The following is a 22,786-nucleotide window of genomic DNA, read 5'->3' on the forward strand; positions in this document are numbered from 1 at the left end:
GGCACAACGTGACTACGTAAATGCACTCTCCCGTTTAAATTAGTTCAAGGGAAAAAGGGTTGAAACCCTAGGATGAAAATTACAGGCCTCGTCTTTTTAAAGTGGGAGAACTTGCACAATTGGTGGCTGACTAAATACTTTTTTGCCCCACTGTATATAGCACCAAATTGCTACTAATCTATACTAATCTCTACTGTCACTTTTCCCATTGAACATGTGCTCTTTTATTAAATAAACTAAACGCTTTCTTTTTAAGTTGTGAGTTTAGTGTTTTTGACCCTTAGAAACACTGATGCATTAATCAATAACAATAATCCACAGCTCCTCTCTCTGCTCCAGAGGATTTAAAAAAGATGTATTCCAGTGCGTTGATGCTGATCATGAGAAATTCCGCAAAATGTAAATTGTACGGTTTCCTTTTGACATGTAAACAGTGATCCTCTCTCAGAAGGGTCTCTAGGCTCCAGAGTGAAAGACAGGATCGCTAGTTCAGCTATTTTCATGCCAAACAATCTTTTAAAGAAGAAAATGATAATCCTCAGAACAAATGCATTATTGAATGAAATATTGTAATGTTATGAATGTGACACTGTGTTTCAGCATCACTTGTACTGTGCACATCTTTCAGCTCATTTCCCACACATTCATTATATTTTCAGTCTAAATGGGATCCTTCGGTTCAGAAATGTAATGCATTCATTTGCGAGTGTGTTATCACAAGCCCTTTATGTGCGTCAGCTGTGTCCTGAATGGAGGTCGTGCCTTTACCAACAATCAGGACAAGACCATTTATAGACTTTTATTTATAACGTGCCATGAACTTGAGGTTTTCAAAACCAAGGTTTTAAATGATATGTTTGAATTTATTAGAGAAAGTATTTTCAGTTGGGTTTGTTCCACTGTGCAGTAGAATACCCTAACTCGAGTCTTGTTATGATGATTACATTAGAGATCATTAGTGTTACTATCCCTCACAGCAGTTTATCCATCAGGGAGCACTGACAAGCTTATATTTACACAGTCAAATCTCCCTGCTCAGTATTTAGAAATAAATGTAAGCGACCCGTATTAACTGTGTTTTTTTTAATCTTACAAAATACTTTTAGAGCTCCTTAGTAGCCAAAGTGAAACAGTGTTTACGGCATGTGACAATCAAAGTTTTTGTTCAGGATCCAATCCAATCCAACTTTATTTATAAAGCACTTAAAACCTCCAGACCAAAGTGCTGCACAAAGAGATACATCAAATATAAAATCACACAGCTCAGCTCACAAAACATAAAATAAGTATAAAATCACATAAAAGGTACGAGCACAAAAAAAAACAGAATAAACGTAACAATTACAAAAATAAAAACAGCCATATAGTAAAAACAATAAACCACAAAAGAAAAGGATATAGTTATATTATAAAAAAAAGACTATAATTGTATAGAATTAAAAGTAATGATGAAATAGCCAGTCTACCTACCTAATGAGTGATGATATAAGTCAATATTCACTTTGCATAAACAACACAAAAGTGACAAAGCCAATATTTTCCAAAAACTGCACAACATGTAAATACAAATCTGGGTTTATTATACATGGAAAAGATAATTCTGGAGGTTTTGATAACCTTGTAAAACCAGGATGCGGAATGTTTTTAATACACACATGAAGGAGTCGATTGATTTTCTTTAATTAGCACATGAAGGAGTCGGTTCTCTCTCTGCTGTGAGGTATGCCGTGGATAGACATGAGATCCCGGAGGTCTTGGAACTAAGGTTGTCATGTAGATGCTACATTGCTCCCTGACACATTTAGCTTAAGACTAACTAACTAACTAACTAACTAGCCAAATATATACTGAAAAATAACTTACTAACTCTTGATATGAACATCATTTTTGGAAACATATACAAAGTTTATCCTAGTAAGGACCTGAAGGTAGTGAGACGCAGAGGGATATCTATACTGATTATGGGTAGGAGGCAGTGCCTGGGTGTGACTTCAGAGTGTGACCGAAGGGAGAGGGGCAGGGAGATGTGGTGTGTAACCTCAGTGTGTTTGGTTGCTCAGGAATTGACCTGCCGGGAGGAGCTGCTCACTTTGCTGCTGTCTCTGCTACCACTGGTCTGGAAGATCCCCGTGCCGGAGGAAAAAGCCCCAGGTCAGTGTCTACAAACTACTTCATTATGTTAACGCTACATACATCACACTGCCCGGCTGTACAGCCATGTGACTACCCCTATTTCTTGGTTTATAGCTAATGATTTCAATTTACATACAGTTCTCTTTGATTTACTGTACAACATTATCATTTCTACACACAAACTGACTGCTTTGTCCTGGGCCAAAATTGTTATCCGGCTTTGTTTATTTATATATTTGCTTTATCTTCCATCAATTACATAGTTTGTTTTAGGGCTGCTCAATTAATCGTATTTTAATCGCAATTACAATTTTGGCTTGCAACGATTATGAAATCAACATAATCTAAAAAAAAAAAAAAGTTTGGTTTTTCAGTTGAATTATACTTACAGTTCAGGGTGATCAACTGTTAAACACATACTGTTCACATTTATTTTCAATAAATGGATGTTTTCAAAGTAAATGGATAATCGTTTTTAATAATCGTGATAACAATTATTGACCCAAATAATCGAGATTATGATTTTTGCCATAATCGAGCAGCCGTAGTTTGTTACCATGGTTTAGCACTATCTTTGGTTGTTCATGTAAAGGCAGAGGAATGCGTGTGTATTGTGTCTATCATGTTTTTGTCTTGTATTTGTAGTCTACTTAACACTGCAAACGGTGACAGTGCTAATTTGGAGATTCATAAATCTGTTGTTATTTGTAAATGTTTTCATTATTTGGAATCTGAGTGTTACAAACATCCACACAAAAGGGGAAGACGAGTGGTTGCAGAGGCCTGTGACCTCAGGAGGATGCCGGTATTTAGTACAGGACTGCTGATCCTACCTAACATGGACCCTAGACATTTTTTACTCTAATTAATTCTTACTCACCAAATGTGTTTTTAAGAAAACAACAAATGTCTCCTGACATCCAGCTGAGCGAACCCATATAAAAACTTACATTTTTACGCTGATTTGAGAAAATGTACCAATGTGTACTGCCTCTTTTGCTCTCCACAGGGACTGTTCACCTGCATTTACTAAAGTCTGCTAAATCCTGATTGTTCAATACAAGTGGGAATACTAACAGAAACCACAACGCCTTTGATGCCAAAATCGTGTCTTATTATACATTTAAGTATCCTTGGTTTGTTGGTCTTTATGCAGATATCTTTGTGTTCACAGATTTCACCCTGCCGTCCTTACTGGAGGTATTCCTCAGCCGGGAGGTGAAGGCCGCCCCTCTCAGAGCAGGACAGAAGGCTGCCACAGATGAGCAGACCACTGGAAAGAGGTCCCGTGTTGGCAGTGGCACCTGGAAGTCACGGAGGTCACGCAGGACAGCGCAGAGATACTCTGTAAAAGATGCTCGGAAGACCCAGGTATCTACCTCAGATTCGGAAGCCAACCCTGAAGACAAAGCTGTCCCGGGCCCCGGTGGTGCGAGGAGCCGAAGGTCACATGGCTCCACCATCCGAGTAGACTGTCAGCATCATCGTTCAGAGTCCTCACAGTTGACATCCACCCCCACCACCACCACAGAAACCATGAGCGCACCATACCCACACCCCCGAGCCCCGGGGTTCCAGATGGCGGACACTGAAACCCTGACCGACCCGGCCGCAATATCCATTTTTAACCGCATGGAAAACTCGCCCTTTGACCTCTGCCATGTGTTGCTTTCCCTGCTGGAGAAGGTCTGTAAGTTTGACATGAGCATCAACCACAACCCTGGCCTGGCAGTCAGCGTCGTACCTACTCTCACTGAGATCCTGACTGAGTTTGGAGATTGCTGTGGTCCAGGGGGAGGGGGTGGAAGTGGGACGGGGGCTGAGGAACTCGCTGGAGGATGGACAGAAGAGCCCATCGCACTGGTCCAGAGGATGCTTCTACGCACCATCCTGCACCTGATGTCGGTGGATGTGAGTCAGAGTGAAACCCTTCCTGACAGTCTGAGGCGCAGCCTGACAGATCTGCTGAGAGCCACCCTCAAAATCCAGAGCTGCTTGGACAGACAGAATGACCCTTTTGCTCCTCGCCCTAAGAAGACCCTGCAGGAGGTCCAGGAAGACTTTTCGTTCTCCCGCTATCGCCACAGGGCGCTACTGCTTCCAGAGCTTTTGGAGGGAGTACTACAGGTGTTGCTTGGTTGCCTGCAGGCTTCCACACCTAACCCATTTTTCTTCAGCCAGGCCCTAGAGCTCATCCATGAGTTTGTCCAGCACCGCGGTCTGGAGCTGTTTGAGGCCACAGTGCTGCGGCTGGAAGGACTAGGGAGGGCGAGGGATTCTGAAATAGGAGGTGAGGCTTCAGAGAGGCTACGAGGTCTCATTGCAGGCGTCTTCAAGATCATCAGTGCCGTCAAAAAGGCAAAGTCAGAACAGTTGCATCAGTCTGTGTGCGCCAGACGCCGCCACCGTCGCTGTGAATACTCCCACTTCCTGCATCACCACAGAGACCTGTCAGGTTTGCCCGTCTCTGCTTTCAAGCAGGCCGCTAGGAGAAATCCCTTCGAAGAGGACGGAGAAGGCAAAGAAGGTGGTGATGCGGTGCGCTATCCTGAACGTTGTTGCTGCCTTGCTGCCTGTTCTCACCAATGCCTGCGGCTGCTGCAGCGACTGTCCCCCAGTGGGCCAGCTGTGCTGCAGGTGCTGGCCGGGGTGCAGGCCGTTGGAATCTGCTGTTGTATGGACCCTTGCTCCGTGGTAGGACCCATGCTGCATGCCTTTAAAGCTCCAGGTCTGCGTAGTTACCAGTCTCATGTTCTCAGCGTCCTGGGCCGACTGATCCTAGACCAGCTTGGTGGGGGGCAACCCTCAGAGAGAGCCAAGCTGGCCTCCTGTAACATCTGCACGCTGGACAGCAGCCAGCTGCCGGGCCTGGAGGAGACTCTGCAGCACGGGGAACCTTCGGCCGTTTCGACCAGCCTGTGCTACCGCTCCAAGGGGATTCTGCCGAGTGGAGGAGGGGCGGAGGACATGCTGTGGAAGTGGGATGCTCTGCAGGCCTATCAAGAGCTGGTGTTTGGTGAGGACTGGCAGCTGAGTCAGCAGATAGCTGGCCATGTTTGCCACCTGACCCTGCGAGGCAACGCTATAGTGCAGTGGCAGCTCTACACACACATCTTCAACCCTGTGCTGCAGAGAGGGGTCGAGCTGGCCCACCACGCCCAGCAGCTGGGGGTCTCCACTGCCTGCTCTCAGGTCTGCACCTATCACACGCAGTGCCTGCCTGTGGAGGTACTACTCATCTACCTGCAAACATTACCTGCCCTTCTGAAGTCAAGGCGAGTCATCCTTTTTTTGTCCATCTGTTGTGTTGCAGTGGTTGTTTTCGTTGCTCATCTGAGATTTCCCTGCACTATTTATTGTACAGATGTAGCTATTTCTGCTAAACTGATTTATTCATTAAAACATTTTTTTAGGTAGGAAGACGTGAAGCTACAGGCTGTTCTTGGTTTAAGTAAATGTTCAGAAGCATCAAAAACAGGTTTTCACTCGAGAAATGGACTCTGCTTCTTTTTATACTGCCACTCGAAGCAAATATAATCAGCCAGCTCGAAGCAGACACCTTATCCTCTTGGGCATTTTTTGACATCAGATCTGTCTCTCCAGGTCACTGCCATTTGATGCTTATCAATAATGTAGTACCGCTTTGTGGAGAGAGTGACAGATGGAAGATAATTAACTGTTTATGTAACACTGTAATGAGTACGGTAGTCTGGCTACAGCAGGGGCTTGCGGTATTTGTCCAGACACAATTAACAAAATGCTGCCACAATGAATTATTATATTACGGTTTTAAATAGGTTTAACGTATGGTATGGATTTTTATCAGTTGATGATTGAGTTCTCAGAAGCAAACCAGAGACATGCAGGTCTGTCTGGGTGTGTTAACCATGGGACACCTGTCTAGGCTTTACACTAGCTCCTGCACAATGCACGCTGGAATCCTCATGCAGCCTTAAACAGGATCAGTGTAGAAAAGGGATGGATGAATGCTTTGAGGCAGTCTGTCAGCACTCCGAGTCTATACAGCTGTGATGTGTGTCCTCTGAGCCTTTCACAAGACACTTTAGAAATAATTGTCCTTAGGCTTATGTAAAAAGCATCATTATACATATTCAGATACATCTCAATTCTGGAAACTATGAGTGGTACTTAATCTGTGCATCATTTGTATATTTCCCCCTTCATGTACCTTCAATGCATTTATCTTCAAACACTGCTGCTAAATGGGTTCTTGAAATGTAATCGAGATAGCTCATTAATATATTTGTTTTTTCCAGGGATGTACATTTGAATACCATATTTTTTTTACATTTTATTTGTTCATGTTAAAAAATACTTTTGTATGGTACCAAAACAACTGGAGGTTGTGAGAGGTTTATAGGAGGTGAGAGCCAATATCAAACAGTGTTGTTTCTTAAATTAAAACAATATGTTTAATCTTATGTTTTGTTCAAAACCGCCTTAAGATTCCTCTTCATGCAGATTTTAATTACTTAATTAATAACTGCCATTCATTCTTACAGATATGAAACACCTTTAGATGTAGTATATTTCATCACAATTTAAATCGTAATGTTTTTCTGGTCACAGCACACAAGGTTAACAAACCAGTGGTTGTTGAGATATAACTTACAACTGGTCACGTGAATGAATATTTAAAATAAACCTATGTTTCCCCTCTAACACTGTCAAACCAATTATAACCTAGATAAAGAAAACAATGACTTGTAGAAGGATGATTAATGTACTTCTGCTTCTGTACGTGTCAATCTCACTTGGTTAGACTATGCGGCTCCATCTGCTGGGCGAAGTACATGTTTCTCATTTAAGCTTTTTCTAAAACTGGTAAATTGACTCAGAACAGCATATTCAGCACAATTAAATATATTTCAAGCCAAACTAACTCCCAGCCTTATCCCTTATATTTGACATTATCCTGGACAAATGTACAATCTCCACACTCCTTGCCAGGCCATTCAAATTGACACAAACAAGGATTCTATCTGCCGGGATCAGACAATGACTGGTAAAGTATTAAGTGTTTAAATGACTCAACCAATACAACAGAAGCCACAGTGTACACATTGATTTAATAGCATGCCAACAGGACCCTTTTTGTTGCTGGATAACCTGAAAGATTGATAATCTTCTCAAAGCTGTAAGTCACCTGACATCCTGCCAGCCTCTTCATCACCTTGCACCGCTCCAGCTACCAGAGCACCATATTTCTCCGATGGGGGCATTACATATTCAGGCTAGTGAAAAGTCATCCTGATGGACTTGCACACTGCTAATGAACAGAGGAAATGTTCTGAGAAAAGTGGAATTAATCAACTCTACATTCATTTAGAGGAAGGCTGGAGACGGCGTTTAAATTGGAGAAAAAATAATCAGCAAGTTTATTATTTATTACATTTATCCATTTCACGCACTGAGCTGACAGCTTCAAGTGAACATCTGTTTCCGTACCTCAACATATCGGGTAAACAATCCCCTGCAGGGATTTAAGGGTTTTTAATATTCAGACTGTGTTTGATGTAATCTTTTGAGAGTGTTGTTCTTTCAATAACCTTATAACCTTCACTCAGAGGTGAGATATTATTCATTGAAGGTCATTTACCCTGCATTGTAATAGCACCATTTATTATTCATGGCTGCTTGAATTTGCGTGTGCTCTAGTAGTAAACCCATTAGAAAAGGGTAAATGTTAGCTTGGTTTTGCTAATCAAACATATTATTCACAATAAGATAACTTTGGCACAATGTGATGGGATTTGTCTTTGTTGCTCAGTAAAATAAACACACAGTAAAACAAATAGATTAGATAAGGGAGAAAATGCAATATAGAGAATTACATCTATACTAATACAGCAGTTGTGTTCATAAGTAGTGTCAGTGTGAAGTGTCCTTCACAGTTTATTTATCATGTTAATGGGGTTCCACTCATATATTTAAAGGAGTTGTTGTGCCCTGGGGGAAATGATATCTTCAGTCCAATAGGAGGAAATGAAATCAGTGAAGGAAGGAGTGTTTGGTGCCAGTGGCTGTGCCTCTGATTGACTAGTTTCAGAGTTTGTTAGATTAGACTGAGTGATGCCATTTATTTTAATTGTATGGAGATTTAGCAGAGTTTCAATGAGTGTTGCACACATCCACCCTCTCTGTCACTATGTTAATCATTTCCTTTACCAAAAGAGGCATGCTTAGGTTAAACTCGTCATGGGGTAATTTCCATTTGAATGAATGACATAATGTATTAAAGTGTTAGAAATGAATTTTGAGTCTTTCTAACTTCCCATTTTTATATTGAATGTGCTTCATCTGTACATTTTCAGTTTGACTTTGCTAAGTTTCTATTATTTTTCTTTGCAGGGTGATCAGAGATCTGTTCCTCAGTTGTAACGGGCTCAATCAGGTGACGGAGCTCGTCCACCTCGACCAGACGCGCTCTTTGGCCTTGAAGGTGTTTGAGACTCTGATAATAGGCGTTGGACACCAGCAGGCTGATGGGGTGCTTCAGGAGCTGGAGAGCGCCGATGCTGAAGAACGGGAGGCCGTCCTGGGCTTGGCTGAGGAGCTGGGGTCCCGAGGGGCTGGGGAGGGCCCGCAGAGCCTCAGCAAGTTCTACGAAGGTCTGAAGGAGGTGTATCCGCGCCATAAGAGCCGGAGCGGGCAGGGATGTGGGCCGGGGGGCAGCCGTGCAGAGACCCACCTCCATGTTATCAACCTCTTCTTGTGCGTTGCCTTCCTCTGTGTCAGCAAGGAGGCCGATTTTGACCGCGACTCAGCCAACGACTCTGAGGACACTTCAGGTTACGACAGCACTGCCAGTGAACCTCTGGGGGGGCGACTGCCCTACCTTTCCCCCGACAGCGTGGCTCTGCCCTCCAAGGAGCAGGTGCGATGTGCTGCGGATGTTTGGTCAGTGTGTCGGTGGATCTACATGGCCAACCCCTTGTTCCAGAGGCAGTTCTTCAGGCTAGGAGGACTGGATGTGTGCTTGCGCCTCATGGCCTTGGTTATTCAGAAACTTTCCTGTAAGACCAAGGACGGGAAGGCAAAGAAGAAGAGGGATGGTAAGAGCAAAGGCAGCCCTACCTCACTGGGCACGGAGGAGACTGCTCACGATGCAGCCGACGCCCACTGCTCTGCTCCATCTGAGGGAAAGACCAAAGATCCAGCAAAGAGGCTGGAGGAGGAGTGGCAACTACAAAGCATTCGTCTCCTTGAGGCCTTGCTGGCTATTTGTCTGCATAGTGCCAACTCGGCCCTGCATAGGATAGAACCAGAGTTTTCACATCAGGTATGAAGTTTAATATCATACTTCTCAGCTAATCCCTCCAAAGTATTTCCCCCTGGCCTCTGTAAACTGTAATCTCTCTCCTCTAGCTCCAGTCGGTGGAAGAAACCCTGATTGAGGTGAGAGAGCAGCTCTCCCGCTCAGGGGTGGTTAACTCTGACCTCGCTGTCCCGCTGTTTGACTCCCTCCTGAGAGTGGCCCTGGCAGAAGTGTCATCCTGTCCTGATCCCCCTGAGGAGAAGACAGACAGGGTGAGTCCTGCCCTGGGAGAAACTGTGAGTGAAGTTACAGCACCTTTTTTTTTTTTTCTGGAAAATGTTTACTCAACTCATCTTTATCTTTTCTGCTGGATAGAATAGAATATAGCATTTTGTAGTAATTACACATTCTTTTGTTTGAGTCTTTATGTACATCTGCAAAAATGCTCTTCTTATACTATCTCCATCTATTCAAAGTGCACTGCTGTTATTCACTTAATGAATGTTGCTGGTTTAACCAAGGGCACCCGGGTGGCCTCATGGTTTATTGCTCTGACCATAAACCTTTGTTGTGTGTACTCTGTCTCCTCTAATTGCCTGTTGTCTATCTCCTGTCAGTTCTGTTATTATCAGGTCTTGCCCTTTTTCTTAAACAAATTTGTGTTATTATTTTCAACAAATTGGCAAAAGCTTGTGAAGGCGTCAGACAGGAACAGCAAGTCAAGATAGATGATATCATTTTAAACAAGGATATGTGACCAGAAGCAATCTGCATCTTGAATATATCGTCTAAATGAGCTGCTAACCAGGGGACAACAAATCTTTGCTCGATTAAGTTCATTCAAAGTTGTTTATCCAGTTGTTTTTGATTGCTTTTTCCCCCAGTAGCATGAAGTAGCAGACTGTCTCCAGTCATCACATATTACGTCTTTGGCTGGACGCTATTCAAAGATAAAGGGCAGTCGTGTTTATTTAGGAGTGAAGGCGTACAATGAAAGGAAAACTCATTTCCAGCCGAATGTCGTCAAGCATCAGGACGGCTGGGTCGTCTATGTTGCTAAGCAGCCATTATCTGCCCCATGTGCAACAAAACAAGCAGACGTACATAATGATAGCCCTTGTTTAGACTAAGCAGTGGATGCAAACACGAGCAAGCATAGTCTCATTTTGTAACTGGTCACTGATGGTAAAAATCTAAATGCTATTTCTGTTTTTTTCTTTTAAATATAGGCAAAAATACACATAACAGACATGGAAGTGCATTTCATTTATATTTATTTATATTAATAGATACAAAATAAACACTGGGAAAAAAAATCAAGATAACATAAAATAATCAGTTGAGATATTCACAAATTTGGCTAAAAACAGCTCCCGCCTCCTTTTTAAACCGTCACTTTTCATTATGGCTACATTAATGAACAACTTGAATGACCTTATATGGTAAGGACACAGTGCTTTTTATTTTTTCCAGGAAGTGAGAACAATACAACAACAAAAAATTACTTTTCTTGTGTCTGCCCTCACTGAAACGACTGCCCGCCTAGTAGTGGGTTCCTCCTCTCTCACAGCCTTGGATGTGTTTTTCACAAGTCTTAAAATGCCTGTCTGACTAAGCCTGTTCCAACACGGAAGGATTTAGCTTTTTATATAATAGATTTACCTATTTCTTAAGAGCTTCATTCTTTCTCAGTGAGCCCAGCAGAGTGTGATGTTCACTTAACCGTGATGTATGAAGCTCCAAGATTAGTCTACCACCACAAAGTTTCTCCTGTCGAGGATTCTTCTTGGAAATAGTCACCCACAATTGAATTTCAAAACTGCGTAGTATAATACTGAGAGGAAAAGAGGTGTGTATTACAGTAAGCCTCGTCTTTGATGTGGTAAACGGTTTATAGCCCGACTGTTTACTTGAGTGTGTATTTGTGTTTGCCTCCGAGTACATATGATGACTTACTGCTCACGTTGGGGGAACTGCGCCGTGTGAGTGCCCTGCGAGTCAGCTGATATGCATCTTATGACCAAAATCTTGTACTTTTTTTCCCCCCTCATCACTTGAAAACCTTTTGTTGACAATTTATCCGCTGCATTAGTGGTAGGACTTGTTATATTTGAGCATAACAGGACCTTTCTTTTAAGCAGCATTGGGTAAGCTCTTGCAAAATAAATGTTATCTGACTAACGGCTTGACATCTGACCAGACAAGGATCTTGTTGTGTTTAGTCCTGAAAGTCATTCTTCTTTTTGTTCTATCCTGCTCTCTTCCTTCTCTCTCTGGGTCTCTCCCTTCCTCTGTCACTCTCCTTCTGTTGGAAGCTCCAGGTGTTGGCGGAGGGGGGGGCCCCGGCAGGCGATCTCTCCGAGGAGGTGGACGAGGTGCAGAGCTGCGGCATCAAGCCCTCGGGGGAGGAGGAGGGCTACGACGCTGACAGCGAAAGCAACCCCGAGGACATGGCCAAGCAGGAAGAGGGTAGGTCCACACACACACACACACACACACACACACACACACACACACACACACACACACACACACACACACACACACACACACACACACACACACACACACACACACTCCCATCTACTCCTCCTCGAGAATCCACAGCTATTGGACACACCTGATTGCTCCTAACAATAGTATCTTAGGCTAATTTAACGCTCACGTGGACTGTTTGCTTTACTTTTAAGCCTTTCACTGCAGATTTTTCACTCTTTTTAATTCTCTTGGGTTACTTTGAGACTCAGTAAATCACTTTCACTGCATGTACTCCGTCTTTTGTGACGTTTGTCTTTCTCGTGATAAATGTCAGAAGTCTAATCTTGATTGATTTAGAGGTCAAGTGTTGGTCTCGACCTTGGGACCTTTTTAACCATGGGACTTTATTCCCACTACTGAAGAGATCATTTAAAGCATTTGTTGAGTTAATTTTGCATTATTGCATTTCCTTGCATTCACTGGTTGATTATTTTATGTTTAACATCATGGTTTTGAGGCAAAAATGCAGTGTGATAAAACCACATCCTCTTTTGGTTTGCTGTAGAGGATATTTGGCAATAAATAGTGGCTAGTCCTTGTTGCGTACATATGACATTGCAAAAACAGGCAATTATTTGTACCCTCACAACAGCCTCTTGTGTTAGTTCCCTCCATCTGGTCTCACTGGTTAAGAACGTGGCCTGATTACACCCTTTTTACTTTTTCATCCCCTCAGAATACAATCATTGTTTTACATTTTACAACTGCAGGCTGCTACACTCTGTAGCCACATGAGCTGGATCTTGTGACTTAAAGCCACCTTCAAATGGAGCCTTTACTTTTTTGTGGAAAACCTTTCGTCCTGGAAAACAGTGAAGCTTAAACGCTGACCTCATGCAAAACAAATGCATTAACCCTATCCCAGGCTGAAATGCTTTGTCCTTAACATTGAACATCCTGGTTCAATTGGAAACACATCATAAGTAAGCACTACCAGTTCATTTCTCCTAGTAGTATACTCCTGTACTAGATACAATTATCTATAAAAAAGACATGTGTTTTTTAGAAACATAGAATTGTATTAGCTAAATTACAAGTTGTCAGTGTGGCTTAGTAGTGCTTATGGTGTTTTTGTTTTTTTATCCCTGTATTTCAGGGGCCAATTGCTTGATTGACAGATGTCTTAACCTCTCACAGTCAAATTTGGCATTTTCCACTAATACTATATCTTGATTCCCCAGGCTGTAGGTATATTAATATATACATATTAATATATATATTTTTACCTAAACTGTATTTTTTCCCCTCAAAGGTCATTCATGACTTCACACACTACTTTTATGTTTTTTAAAGTCTCTTTTTGCCATATTTAGTTATACAACATATGGGTAGAGAGTGGACTGAGTGTGGAGACAAATGACATGGACTGCAATGCTGCACTTGATACATTTTTCACAAAATAATATCAAAGGATGGCAGTCGCCTATTAGTTGATATTCACTGCCAGCAGCATGTTTGTGGATGTGTGTTGGTGTTAAATGAAGGCAATGTGTGTTCCTGTGCACAGGGAGAGAGAGCAGGCTTGATTAATAAAAGGGGGTCCGAGAAGCTGTGTGAGAGCCTGCTGAGCTGCTCCTCTGTAAAGCACGAGGGGACTCCCATGCTGCTCTGAGGCTGAGCACAGCACTGAGGCTAATTCATTTTCATGAGATGGCAGCATGGAGGAGATGACGCAGGGAATGCCTGTGGGTTGTGAAGATGTTTAAGCTTCACAGCCACGCGAGCATTGTGTATTTCTGTGCTGGCAGGCATGACAGGCCACACATCTCTCCATGTCTGTGTAAGAGTGTCTGGGTGTGTCTCTGATATTTTACATCTGTGTGTGGTGGCTCTTTAAGGATTAAAGGTGGAGTCTGCTGTGCTGCGGGAGTTTGTGGCGGTGGCGGACGGGCCCAGACGTGGCATCCTGCTGTTCCCGGAGATCTGCACGATGGAGCTGAAGCTTCTCGCCACCGGCTCCCCAGACCTGGAGGTCCTGAGTCACGTGTTTCACGGCCTGCTGGGTGCAGTACACGCAAACCACCACAATGCTGCCCTGCTCTACGACCAGGTCAGACTGAGCACTTCTTTGACTTTGTTCTTCTCCACCTGCCTCAGCTGTCTCTGTTTGTTTTACTGTTCTTCTTATGTGTGCTCTGAGCAGTATGACTGACTTCTTGTTCTGAACTTGACAGGGAGGAGTCAAGACCATCCTGTCTGGCTTTCACAACATACTCAGCCAAACAGACCCCTCCTTTACAGGTTTGTTCGTTCTGCTGGCTTAATGTAGACTTATCTGACACGAAGGCTGTTATTATGATATTAAACAGATGATTGCAGAAAATCCCGATAATTAAGAGACTGGTCAGCTTTTTTAATTGATTATCAAAATAGTTGCCGCTTATTAAAAAAATAAAATAGACCAATCCATAAGTTCATGTATTGTTGCTGCTCTATCTAAAACTGTAGGATATTAGGGAAAAGGAAAATCAAGGAATGTAAAAAATTGGGTACAATCGGTTTTCACACTCAGAAGTGCAGTATGTTAGTAATATTTTGGGAAAAAATCTTTAACCATTGGAGTGATTTTATATATAAAATGTATGTTTATGTTTTATGGCATTGCCACATTTGTTTTTCTCTACAAATAATATTTTTGGCTGAGAGCTAAGCGGGTAGCGATGCTGTTTTGTGTTTCTATCTGCAGTATCCTGGTGCATGCACGAGTGAAATAAAAACTGTTTATGTCATCTGCTCTTCATTGGTCTACATTCAGATTGCCAGACTGTTCTAGTGGAGCTGCTGGTTGCCATGGTGAGCCCGCGAATCACGGCGGAGGAACTGGCTCTGTTGATTCGCCTCTTCCTGGAGAAGACCCCACCTACTGTAAATAGCAAACCCTATCAGTCACTCAACAGTTCTTAGCTTACGTTCAGGGTGTTGACCCTGATAGCTTATGCTCACACTGTCTGCACGTTTAATTTTTCAACAGGAACACACACTTATATGTGAGACACACTTCCTGACACTCTCTCCTAACTTCTTGGTTATTTAAAACTCATCAACACATAATGCTTCTTTGAGCACGCTTTCATTCTACATACAATTAGCACCAATTTGTGCGGAGCAGACGTGATGATACAACTTATTATCACAAGTCTGTTTCTAATTGGAAAACAGCAGAAGACATCATTAATAACCTGAAAAAGAGAGGATGTATTTTTAACCATGTGAACATAATGACTTGTGACCTTTGTTTTTGTGAGATAGTAGTTCTTTAAAAGTTTCACTCTGTTTCTCTTTTTGTACTGCCTTTTTATTTTATTGCTATTTTTACTGGTTTTGCTAAATTATATCAAGACTTTCAGGTTAACCACAGGTTTAATGCTCACCTGTTTTACAAGGATCACACTGTTAACACAATGTAATTGCTCAGTAATGTGTTAATGTAAAAACACTTATAGGTGAGGTACTGTAGGAAATTTTGGAGAAACCAGCTTGAGTGCGCTAGAATTTGAAAATACACAACCGGAGAAAATCTGCCACTTCCTTACAGAGCCCCTCTGATGGAAGGCTGACAGGCAGGTTGGCCATCCAGTTATTTTAGCCGGGCCGGCTCAGATGATTGGTCGTGCTTTTTACAGTACCACGGCTTCCACAGATGACATTTTGTCATGGATTTTTTGTCAAAACACTTAAGATATTCATTGCTATCGGGATGTTAAGAGTATTCCATGGAATATAACAAAAAGTGTATCTCGAGCCGGTTTCTCAAACTTACCTACTCCACCTTTAATCAAAAAAGGATAAATATAGTAAGATTGAAAAGGAAACATGCAGCATTAGCCTGAAATCTCACTCCCCATTTACTTTGCGTACCTGCAGGAGATTTTACTGAAAGGCATCCTACAAATCGTCGAAGCCAACGTGAACATAGAGCCTCTTCACTTCCTGTCTTTTCCAATCATCCTTGCGGCCTCGACCCCAGGAGGGCTGTCGGCCGGCTCCAGACAGAACGGGGCTGCCGGAGGGAAAAGTGTTGGTTTGCTCTGGAAGGGGAAACTGTCTCCTGGGCGCAGAGAGGGAGACATCGAGTACGGGCCGAGCCACCTCCGTTCCTCTCCCTGGCACGTTGCCCCTCTCCACCTGCCCCTGGTCGGGCAGAACTGCTGGCCCCACATGTCGAGCGGCTTCAGTGCCTCGATGTGGCTCAGAGTGGCAGAGCAGGAGGAGAAGGATGGCGACAAAGACAAGGGTGAGACACAGATCCTCAAATCAATGCCTGAAGTCCATAAATATTAACTGTTTTTAAAGTATGTGTGTATTAACTCAACATTAAAAAGTGTTGCATTTGATTCTGTTATTGGAAAGGGAGACTTAAAAACAAAAAATTGCATCAACAAAAGTGAAAAGGGAGTCCCCAGAAGAAAATACAGTGGTAGAAGTGATGATAAATGTAAATTATCAAACTACGTTGATGATTATTTAGAAATGTTATCATAGTTTAATGGAATGTCAGTCTAAGGTTGCATTTTATGGAAAAAGGTATTGAACATCACAAATTCCTATGTGTGCATTACAGACAATCCACAAATTCACACAAATTGAGAGAATTTGTATGGAAATATGTGATATTTTTCTTTAAAAGCAGTATTGAATGGGGTATTAAAAGAGTTTTAAGAGGGTATTAAGAGAGTTTTATGAATTCCATTAATAGCTGGGCGATATATAAATCCTCTGGTGCTGAAAGAAAAGGTAATTGGTCCAAATCGTATTCACAGCTGGCAGGAAGGCTATTACATAAAAATGGTGTGTAATGCACCAATCCAGACATAGGCAGTAGTTAGATATTTGACCATAAAATATTTTCATATAAAAAATTGTCTTTCAAGGGTGAAAAAATAAGAGTTTGGGGAAATTGATTAGGTGTATAAAATATAGCGATTGACACTATACAGCATATTTTCATTGAAACTAATGTCATTATTGGAAAAAAAGATTGAAAAGCAAATATGGCATCTTTGGTTTGAGCCTCCTATTTGCAGTTTCAACTTTTGGCGCAATACCTTTGTCTTTCTGTTATGTATATAGAGGCAATCAAAACTAAAGTGATCAAATAAATGGACTGGTTTTGAGATTCTCTCGTCGTTGTTTTCCAGAGGAGAGTAGTAACCCTCCTGCAGCTGAGTCCCACCTTGGCACGTCTCAGGCTGGGACCACGTTTATAGAGGAAGGTCTCATTCACATTCTGTCCATGGGCTCCAAGGCACTGATGCTTCAAGTGTGGGCAGACTTCACATCAGGCTCCCTCACATTCAGGTGAGCACCAGCACAGTCTCAAAGATGTGTGTGCAGAATGGGTTACTAGTTTTTAAGTACTTGTAGTTTATGGACCTTGAAGCATTAAAATGGCTTCTTCCCACAGGATCTGCATAGATCCAAACGATGAGATAAAAGCGGGGCTGCTGGCCCAGGCAGAATCTGTTGAGGAACTGTTCAGAGCCGGCCAATGGCAGCACCTCGGCCTCACCTATACACAGCAGCCAGAGGGCAAAAAGAACATCCACGGCCGTGTGGTGGTGTGGGTGTGTGGCATCAGGTGAGCATCCTATCATAACAAGAGTTTCAAACCCTGGTGAGTGAACACTACCCTAACATGCCCTCTGTTTTAGGAAATGTGAGGTTTATTTGGATTACACCATACCAAGAAAGTCAAGTTTATCATCTGAGAGCAACAAAACCTTCTGCATGGTGGGCCACTGTGCGCCGTCCAATGAGGATCTGATAAAACAGGGTGGTCGCTGGAGCATGGGCACTGTGCTTCTCTTCAATGGTAGGAGCTCCTTTCTTCTTTATCCAACTAGAATCATGTGCCTATAAACTCTTTGATGCTTAATCCCAGCGAGTCACTCATTATCTTACTACATCTGTTATAATTAGGGCTGTCAAGTTAAGGCGCAAACAAAAATTAACGCCACTAATTATTTTAACGCGATTAACGCATGTGTATTTTTTGTCCTCGGCCGCCCCGTAGTTTCAGAGCGAGTCGAGTTTAAAATACCATCAACAAGCTGATGCTGACAGTCCCGCTCCTGCTGCCCGCTTGGGGCAGACCACACTTCCATGCTCACCGGCAGGCACCGACTGGCCATCGGAAGGACCGGGAGGGTGTGTGTATGTGTGGCGCGAGAGAGACCTTACGTGTATTGTTGTTGTTGTTGTTGTTGTTGTTGTTGTTGTTAGCATCTGGTGCTAGCTAGCTGCGCTAACGGATATAAGGACCTGTTAAAATGAAAACAGAGGAGTGACATTTCGCCGACAACTGCGCCGAGAACTTCACTTTATGCAGGTAGCCAGACAGTGGGACATTGTGGGAAAAGTCAGCACACTCAGCACGGATAGTGTGCGCAACATGATTGCAGCGTCCAGGCAGCTCCCGTTCGAGCATATGCCTTGAGTTGCACATAGCTCATCACACACACACACACACACACACACACACACACACACACACACACACACACACACACACACACACACACACACACACACACACACACACACACACACACACACACACACACACTTTGTATTGTATTATGGAATGAGAGAGGTTCCATATTGAATCGAGGCGAATATTTGTAATGTTCAGAGGTTGTTGTGTTTAATATTCATGAGAATATTTGTCATTGTTCAAATGATAGTAAACATTTGCATAAAACGTATTTGTCCACTCATAAGGAACATTTAGAACAGATACAAAATGTGCGATTAATCGTGATTAACTATGGACAATCATGCGATTAAATATTTTAATCGACTGACAGCTCTAGTTATAATCCTTTAGACAATTTGATCTGCTCCACCTCAGTGCTGCTCTCTGGTGGTTTGGCCATTATCAACTTCTCTCTTTTGAGCAGTGTGTACAGTAATGACTTGTGGTATTTAAAAAAGCGGAACATGTGTTGTGGCTGTAGTTTGATGTGTTACGTGCTGTAGATTCTTCACATTCTCTCGAAGGCTTTCTGAATACTTCTCTTGTTGCCTCTAATTGGCCGTGAATGGCTCGCCTCTAAGCGATCCCAACCCGTGTGTGAACCCAACTAATGCCATCAGACAAGCTTAGCCTCTCCTTCGTTTCTTCTCTGAAAAAAAGGAGTGCGGTTTCATGAAATGTTGATCAAAACAAGAAATAAATCACCATAGTACAATGGCTTCTCAAGGGTCTTGCTTTAAATTACATATGTTATTACTTTATGAGTTATTGATGGATAAATATGAATCATCCTCTCATGGGGTTAACCTTTTTGATTTCCCAGAATCCTGTTTTCTGGCTTCTGATATAATACATTTGCAGCATTTAGGAGAGCATTTTAAATGTATACACTCTGCCTCCATATTCCAGGATCGAGAATCGGATCTGAGGAGGCCCTCTACCTGTACACAAGCGGGCCGGACCTCACCTCTATCATGCCCTGCAAATATGGCAAGCCCAGTGGGACAATCTCTAAGTTTGTCACTCTGGAAGGCCTGAAGTGTGAGCATGTGCGAGAGCTTCTGATGAAGAACAATGACGTGGACACAACATCTTTGGTTGTAAGTCTTTGTTGACAGTCGTCTCATCATTTCACAAATATTAACAACAACAAATATAAAACACAAAACAGACAAATAGATGTTTTTTATTGTTACTGTTTTTACTGTTAAATCCTGTACTTGCACTTTGTGATTCAAGTGCTCTGTGGTGCATGGCAAATCCCCCCTATGTCTCATTTATTGTTTCATTTCACGGTCTAGGAGTATTGTGCTGGTCCAATTAGCTGTCATTAATGATACTGCGCACTAAGAAGTAATTTTTCTCCAATGGAAAAAGCTATTACAGTTAAGCTGCAGCTATTTTAGCGAGACTGAAAATAGTTTTTTCCCATTTAAGGCTAATTACTTTGTTGATTATTACTCTGCTAAGACAAGAGGAAAGAATAACCTCCCCTCCACATTTATATAAGTTCAGTTATTTCCTAACCAATGTCCAAATCAAGTGTAGCTCCAAGCTAGATGGCCTCGTTGACCTGCCTGTAAATGTTAATTGTGTGCATTTTGTTTTTTCTATAGGAGAGTTTGGCAGTAGTGTATGCCCCCAGCAGCCCTATAGTCTACACTATCTATGAGCCTGTGATCAGGATGAAGGGTCAGGCAAAGACAGTCGTCACCCAGCGGCCGTTCAGCTCCAAGGAAGTGCAGAGTGTTTCCCTGGAGCCCAACTCCCTCAGAACTCTGCTCCCCACCGAGACCCACGGCCTGCAGAGCGTCCTGCACAAGATCGGAGGAACAGGAAACTTTGTCTTCCTCTTCGCACAGGTAGGAGGGTCGGAGATGATCCCTGTTGTTGGGATATTTCTGGATTACTGTAGGTTAAGATGGATGTTTTCCAGAGTGGGAAAAGTGACAGTTGTATTCAATAGAGTCAGCTCACTACAAAAGTGCAAAAACGTTTTTGGGAGACAAAAGTCACTTATGCACCAAAAATGCCAAACATTTAAGCTTCTCAAACAAGAAAACGTACTGATTTTAGATGTCTTTACATTACATTAGAAATAAAATCCTTTTAATTATGATATTGGTCGTAAAAAAATCTCATTTATTTTTGTTGTTGGACACACCAAACAATTATTCAAGTTGGTAATGAGCAAATTCATTCATTGACTGTTTAGAAACCCTTATTTTGTATTTCTTTATGCTGATTCTTACTATTATTCATGAAGTGAAATGTAACCCTTAGCCCAAAAACAATTAAATCAATTTCCTCATATTTGAACTCAGTTAATCATCTAATTCTGAGTTAGTTATCTAATTATTATGTCTGTTACTGTGCAGCATCAAGAAAGTAGTGTGTTACTACTTTCCAACAGGGACTGTAGTTTGATTAGATTTGAGGTTTCTGTGTGCTTTTGTGAGACCACAATAACAGTGACAGTGTGACATTATGTTGAAGAACTCCTCTCCAGTTCTGCATTGTTCACATTCAGACATTTTTCTTTTTGTTCCTCTGTCCCTCGTCTCTTTGCTGCGGCGTCCAGACGGTGGAGCTGAGTGACTGTGAGAAGACTCAGGCTCTGGCCCTGCGGGTGCTGCTGTCTTTGTCCAAGTTTAACCAACACCGCATCCATGAAATGGACTGTTACCATGGTTACTCCATGATCCACCAGGTCCTCATCAAGTCCAAATGCATCGTGGGATATCATATGCTGAAAGTGAGTCACGCCGTGAACTATTTGCTGTCAGTGCTCACAACCTCTGCTTATCTGTGCAGTAAAACACCTTCAATGGCACTTGTTTTTTTTGTACCATGAATCTGATGCAGCCCGACGCGCTGGTGCCTTTGAGCCGGTGTTAGTGACCCTGCTGTTACTTGACCCTCTGGCTGTGTCTGTAATTGAGCTGTGTGATGGCTGTGTGCTGAAATGGATTCTGTCTGACGTGATGAAACACTGAGCTCCTGCAGAGTCACACAGCACCTCTGATTGGCTTTGTCACTTTTGTCATACTGCATTGCATAGCACAGGGCTGAACTGATTAGTGATATATATCAACACCCATAATCATTCCTATATCAAACAAAACATGCTGTTACAGGTATTCTTCTCTTTTTTATTTCCGCTGCAATGAACAGCCAACTACTATCTTATGTGGGTCTTCCAGAGATGCTTTAAGATTTATAACCTCTGCAGTGAAGCTGGTCAAAAATGATAGACTCTGATCGATACCGAACAGGCTGCTCAGTGAGTAAAGGGCATTGGTTCTGACGGAGTGATAAGCACTCCCAAAAATGTAATGGAGAACTTATTGACCCTCTCGCTGTCAGGGATTCTGCACTCTCAGGTCTGAAGGGATAGTGATTATCAATATGTTGCAGTTTAATCTGATGAGAGTGACCAGCACTAAATTATATAAACACTGTTTAAATCGTTTTTCTGATGTGGTGGCCATATTCTGTCCTTGTAGACTTTACTGGATGGATGTTTCAGTGCCCCCATCCTCATCCTCGGGGATGATGGGCAGTTCCGGTTGGACACTGAGTCCCTCGCGGTGGTGCAGGATATCGGGCTCCTCTCAGACATCCTGTTGGACTGGAAGATCTGGGCCAAGGCTGAGGTAAACAAACACAGTATCAATCATACTTTGTGGGTGACAGGAGATATGAGTCTCACTCAGGAGGTGAATTAAGAAAACATGTCCTCTTATTTTAATTCATATCAGCGATTTGCTCTCAATGTGTTAGTACCAATTGCTTTCTGGGATTCACCATTGCCTTTTTCATATTTTTGGTTAGTGAGCAAGCTTACCAAGATTTTAAAGACATTCAGTTTTACGGCTCACATATTGTTTGTCCAATGAAAGAGTTTTAATTTCAGAACCATAAACTAATTCACAAATATTGTACTTTTAATATTGAGTTTTTATAATAATTGTATTTTTAAATGACAGGGCTAAACAAATACTAGTGGTCCATTGATCCTTTTTAGGACTATAATAACCCATGGATGACATACTGCTTTGAAATGCTTTTAGATGTTCCTGTAACGCCAGTTTTGTACATGTTTATTAAACACTACCTTCAGTTCAATATTGCTGAGTTTTTTCTTCTTACAGCCTTTAATTGGAAGCATTTCTCCTTTATTCAGCACGTGCCAGAGTATTTGCACACCACACTCCTGCCCTTATAGAGAGTGTTATAAGCTGATTCCCTATATGGACTTAATATTTCAAAAACTATTTGTTGAAGAAATTAGATGTTGTTTTCTCATCAGACTCGTACAGAAAAGTTTGGAAGCAGAAAAATCATTATCGCTGAGTAGC

At 42.3% G+C, this 22,786-nt stretch overlaps 1 protein-coding gene across 7 annotated transcripts in view; it reads left to right on the forward strand.

The window, feature by feature from the left end:
* The window catches only part of lyst (lysosomal trafficking regulator), a 74,911-nt gene that overhangs the window by 33,238 nt on the left and 18,887 nt on the right, over positions 1–22,786 (forward strand). For 4 of the 7 annotated variants that reach the window (XM_079687467.1, XM_079687468.1, XM_079687473.1 and 1 more), the window contains 16 exons: positions 2,061–2,151; positions 3,308–5,408; positions 8,506–9,436; positions 9,523–9,708; positions 11,728–11,881; positions 13,789–14,000; positions 14,125–14,191; positions 14,706–14,815; positions 15,815–16,184; positions 17,089–17,248; positions 17,355–17,528; positions 17,602–17,762; positions 19,335–19,525; positions 20,042–20,287; positions 21,007–21,180; positions 21,932–22,081. In XM_079687467.1, coding sequence (XP_079543593.1) covers positions 2,061–2,151; positions 3,308–5,408; positions 8,506–9,436; positions 9,523–9,708; positions 11,728–11,881; positions 13,789–14,000; positions 14,125–14,191; positions 14,706–14,815; positions 15,815–16,184; positions 17,089–17,248; positions 17,355–17,528; positions 17,602–17,762; positions 19,335–19,525; positions 20,042–20,287; positions 21,007–21,180; positions 21,932–22,081 — 5,478 coding nt within the window. The remainder of the gene's footprint in view (positions 1–2,060; positions 2,152–3,307; positions 5,409–8,505; positions 9,437–9,522; positions 9,709–11,727; positions 11,882–13,788; positions 14,001–14,124; positions 14,192–14,705; positions 14,816–15,814; positions 16,185–17,088; positions 17,249–17,354; positions 17,529–17,601; positions 17,763–19,334; positions 19,526–20,041; positions 20,288–21,006; positions 21,181–21,931; positions 22,082–22,786) is intronic. The other 3 variants (XM_079687469.1, XM_079687471.1, XM_079687472.1) reach the window with 3 other exon arrangements.

This window comes from Notothenia rossii (genome assembly GCF_949606895.1).
Source record: "Notothenia rossii genome assembly, chromosome: 6".
NCBI classification, from domain to species: Eukaryota; Metazoa; Chordata; class Actinopteri; order Perciformes; family Nototheniidae; genus Notothenia; species Notothenia rossii.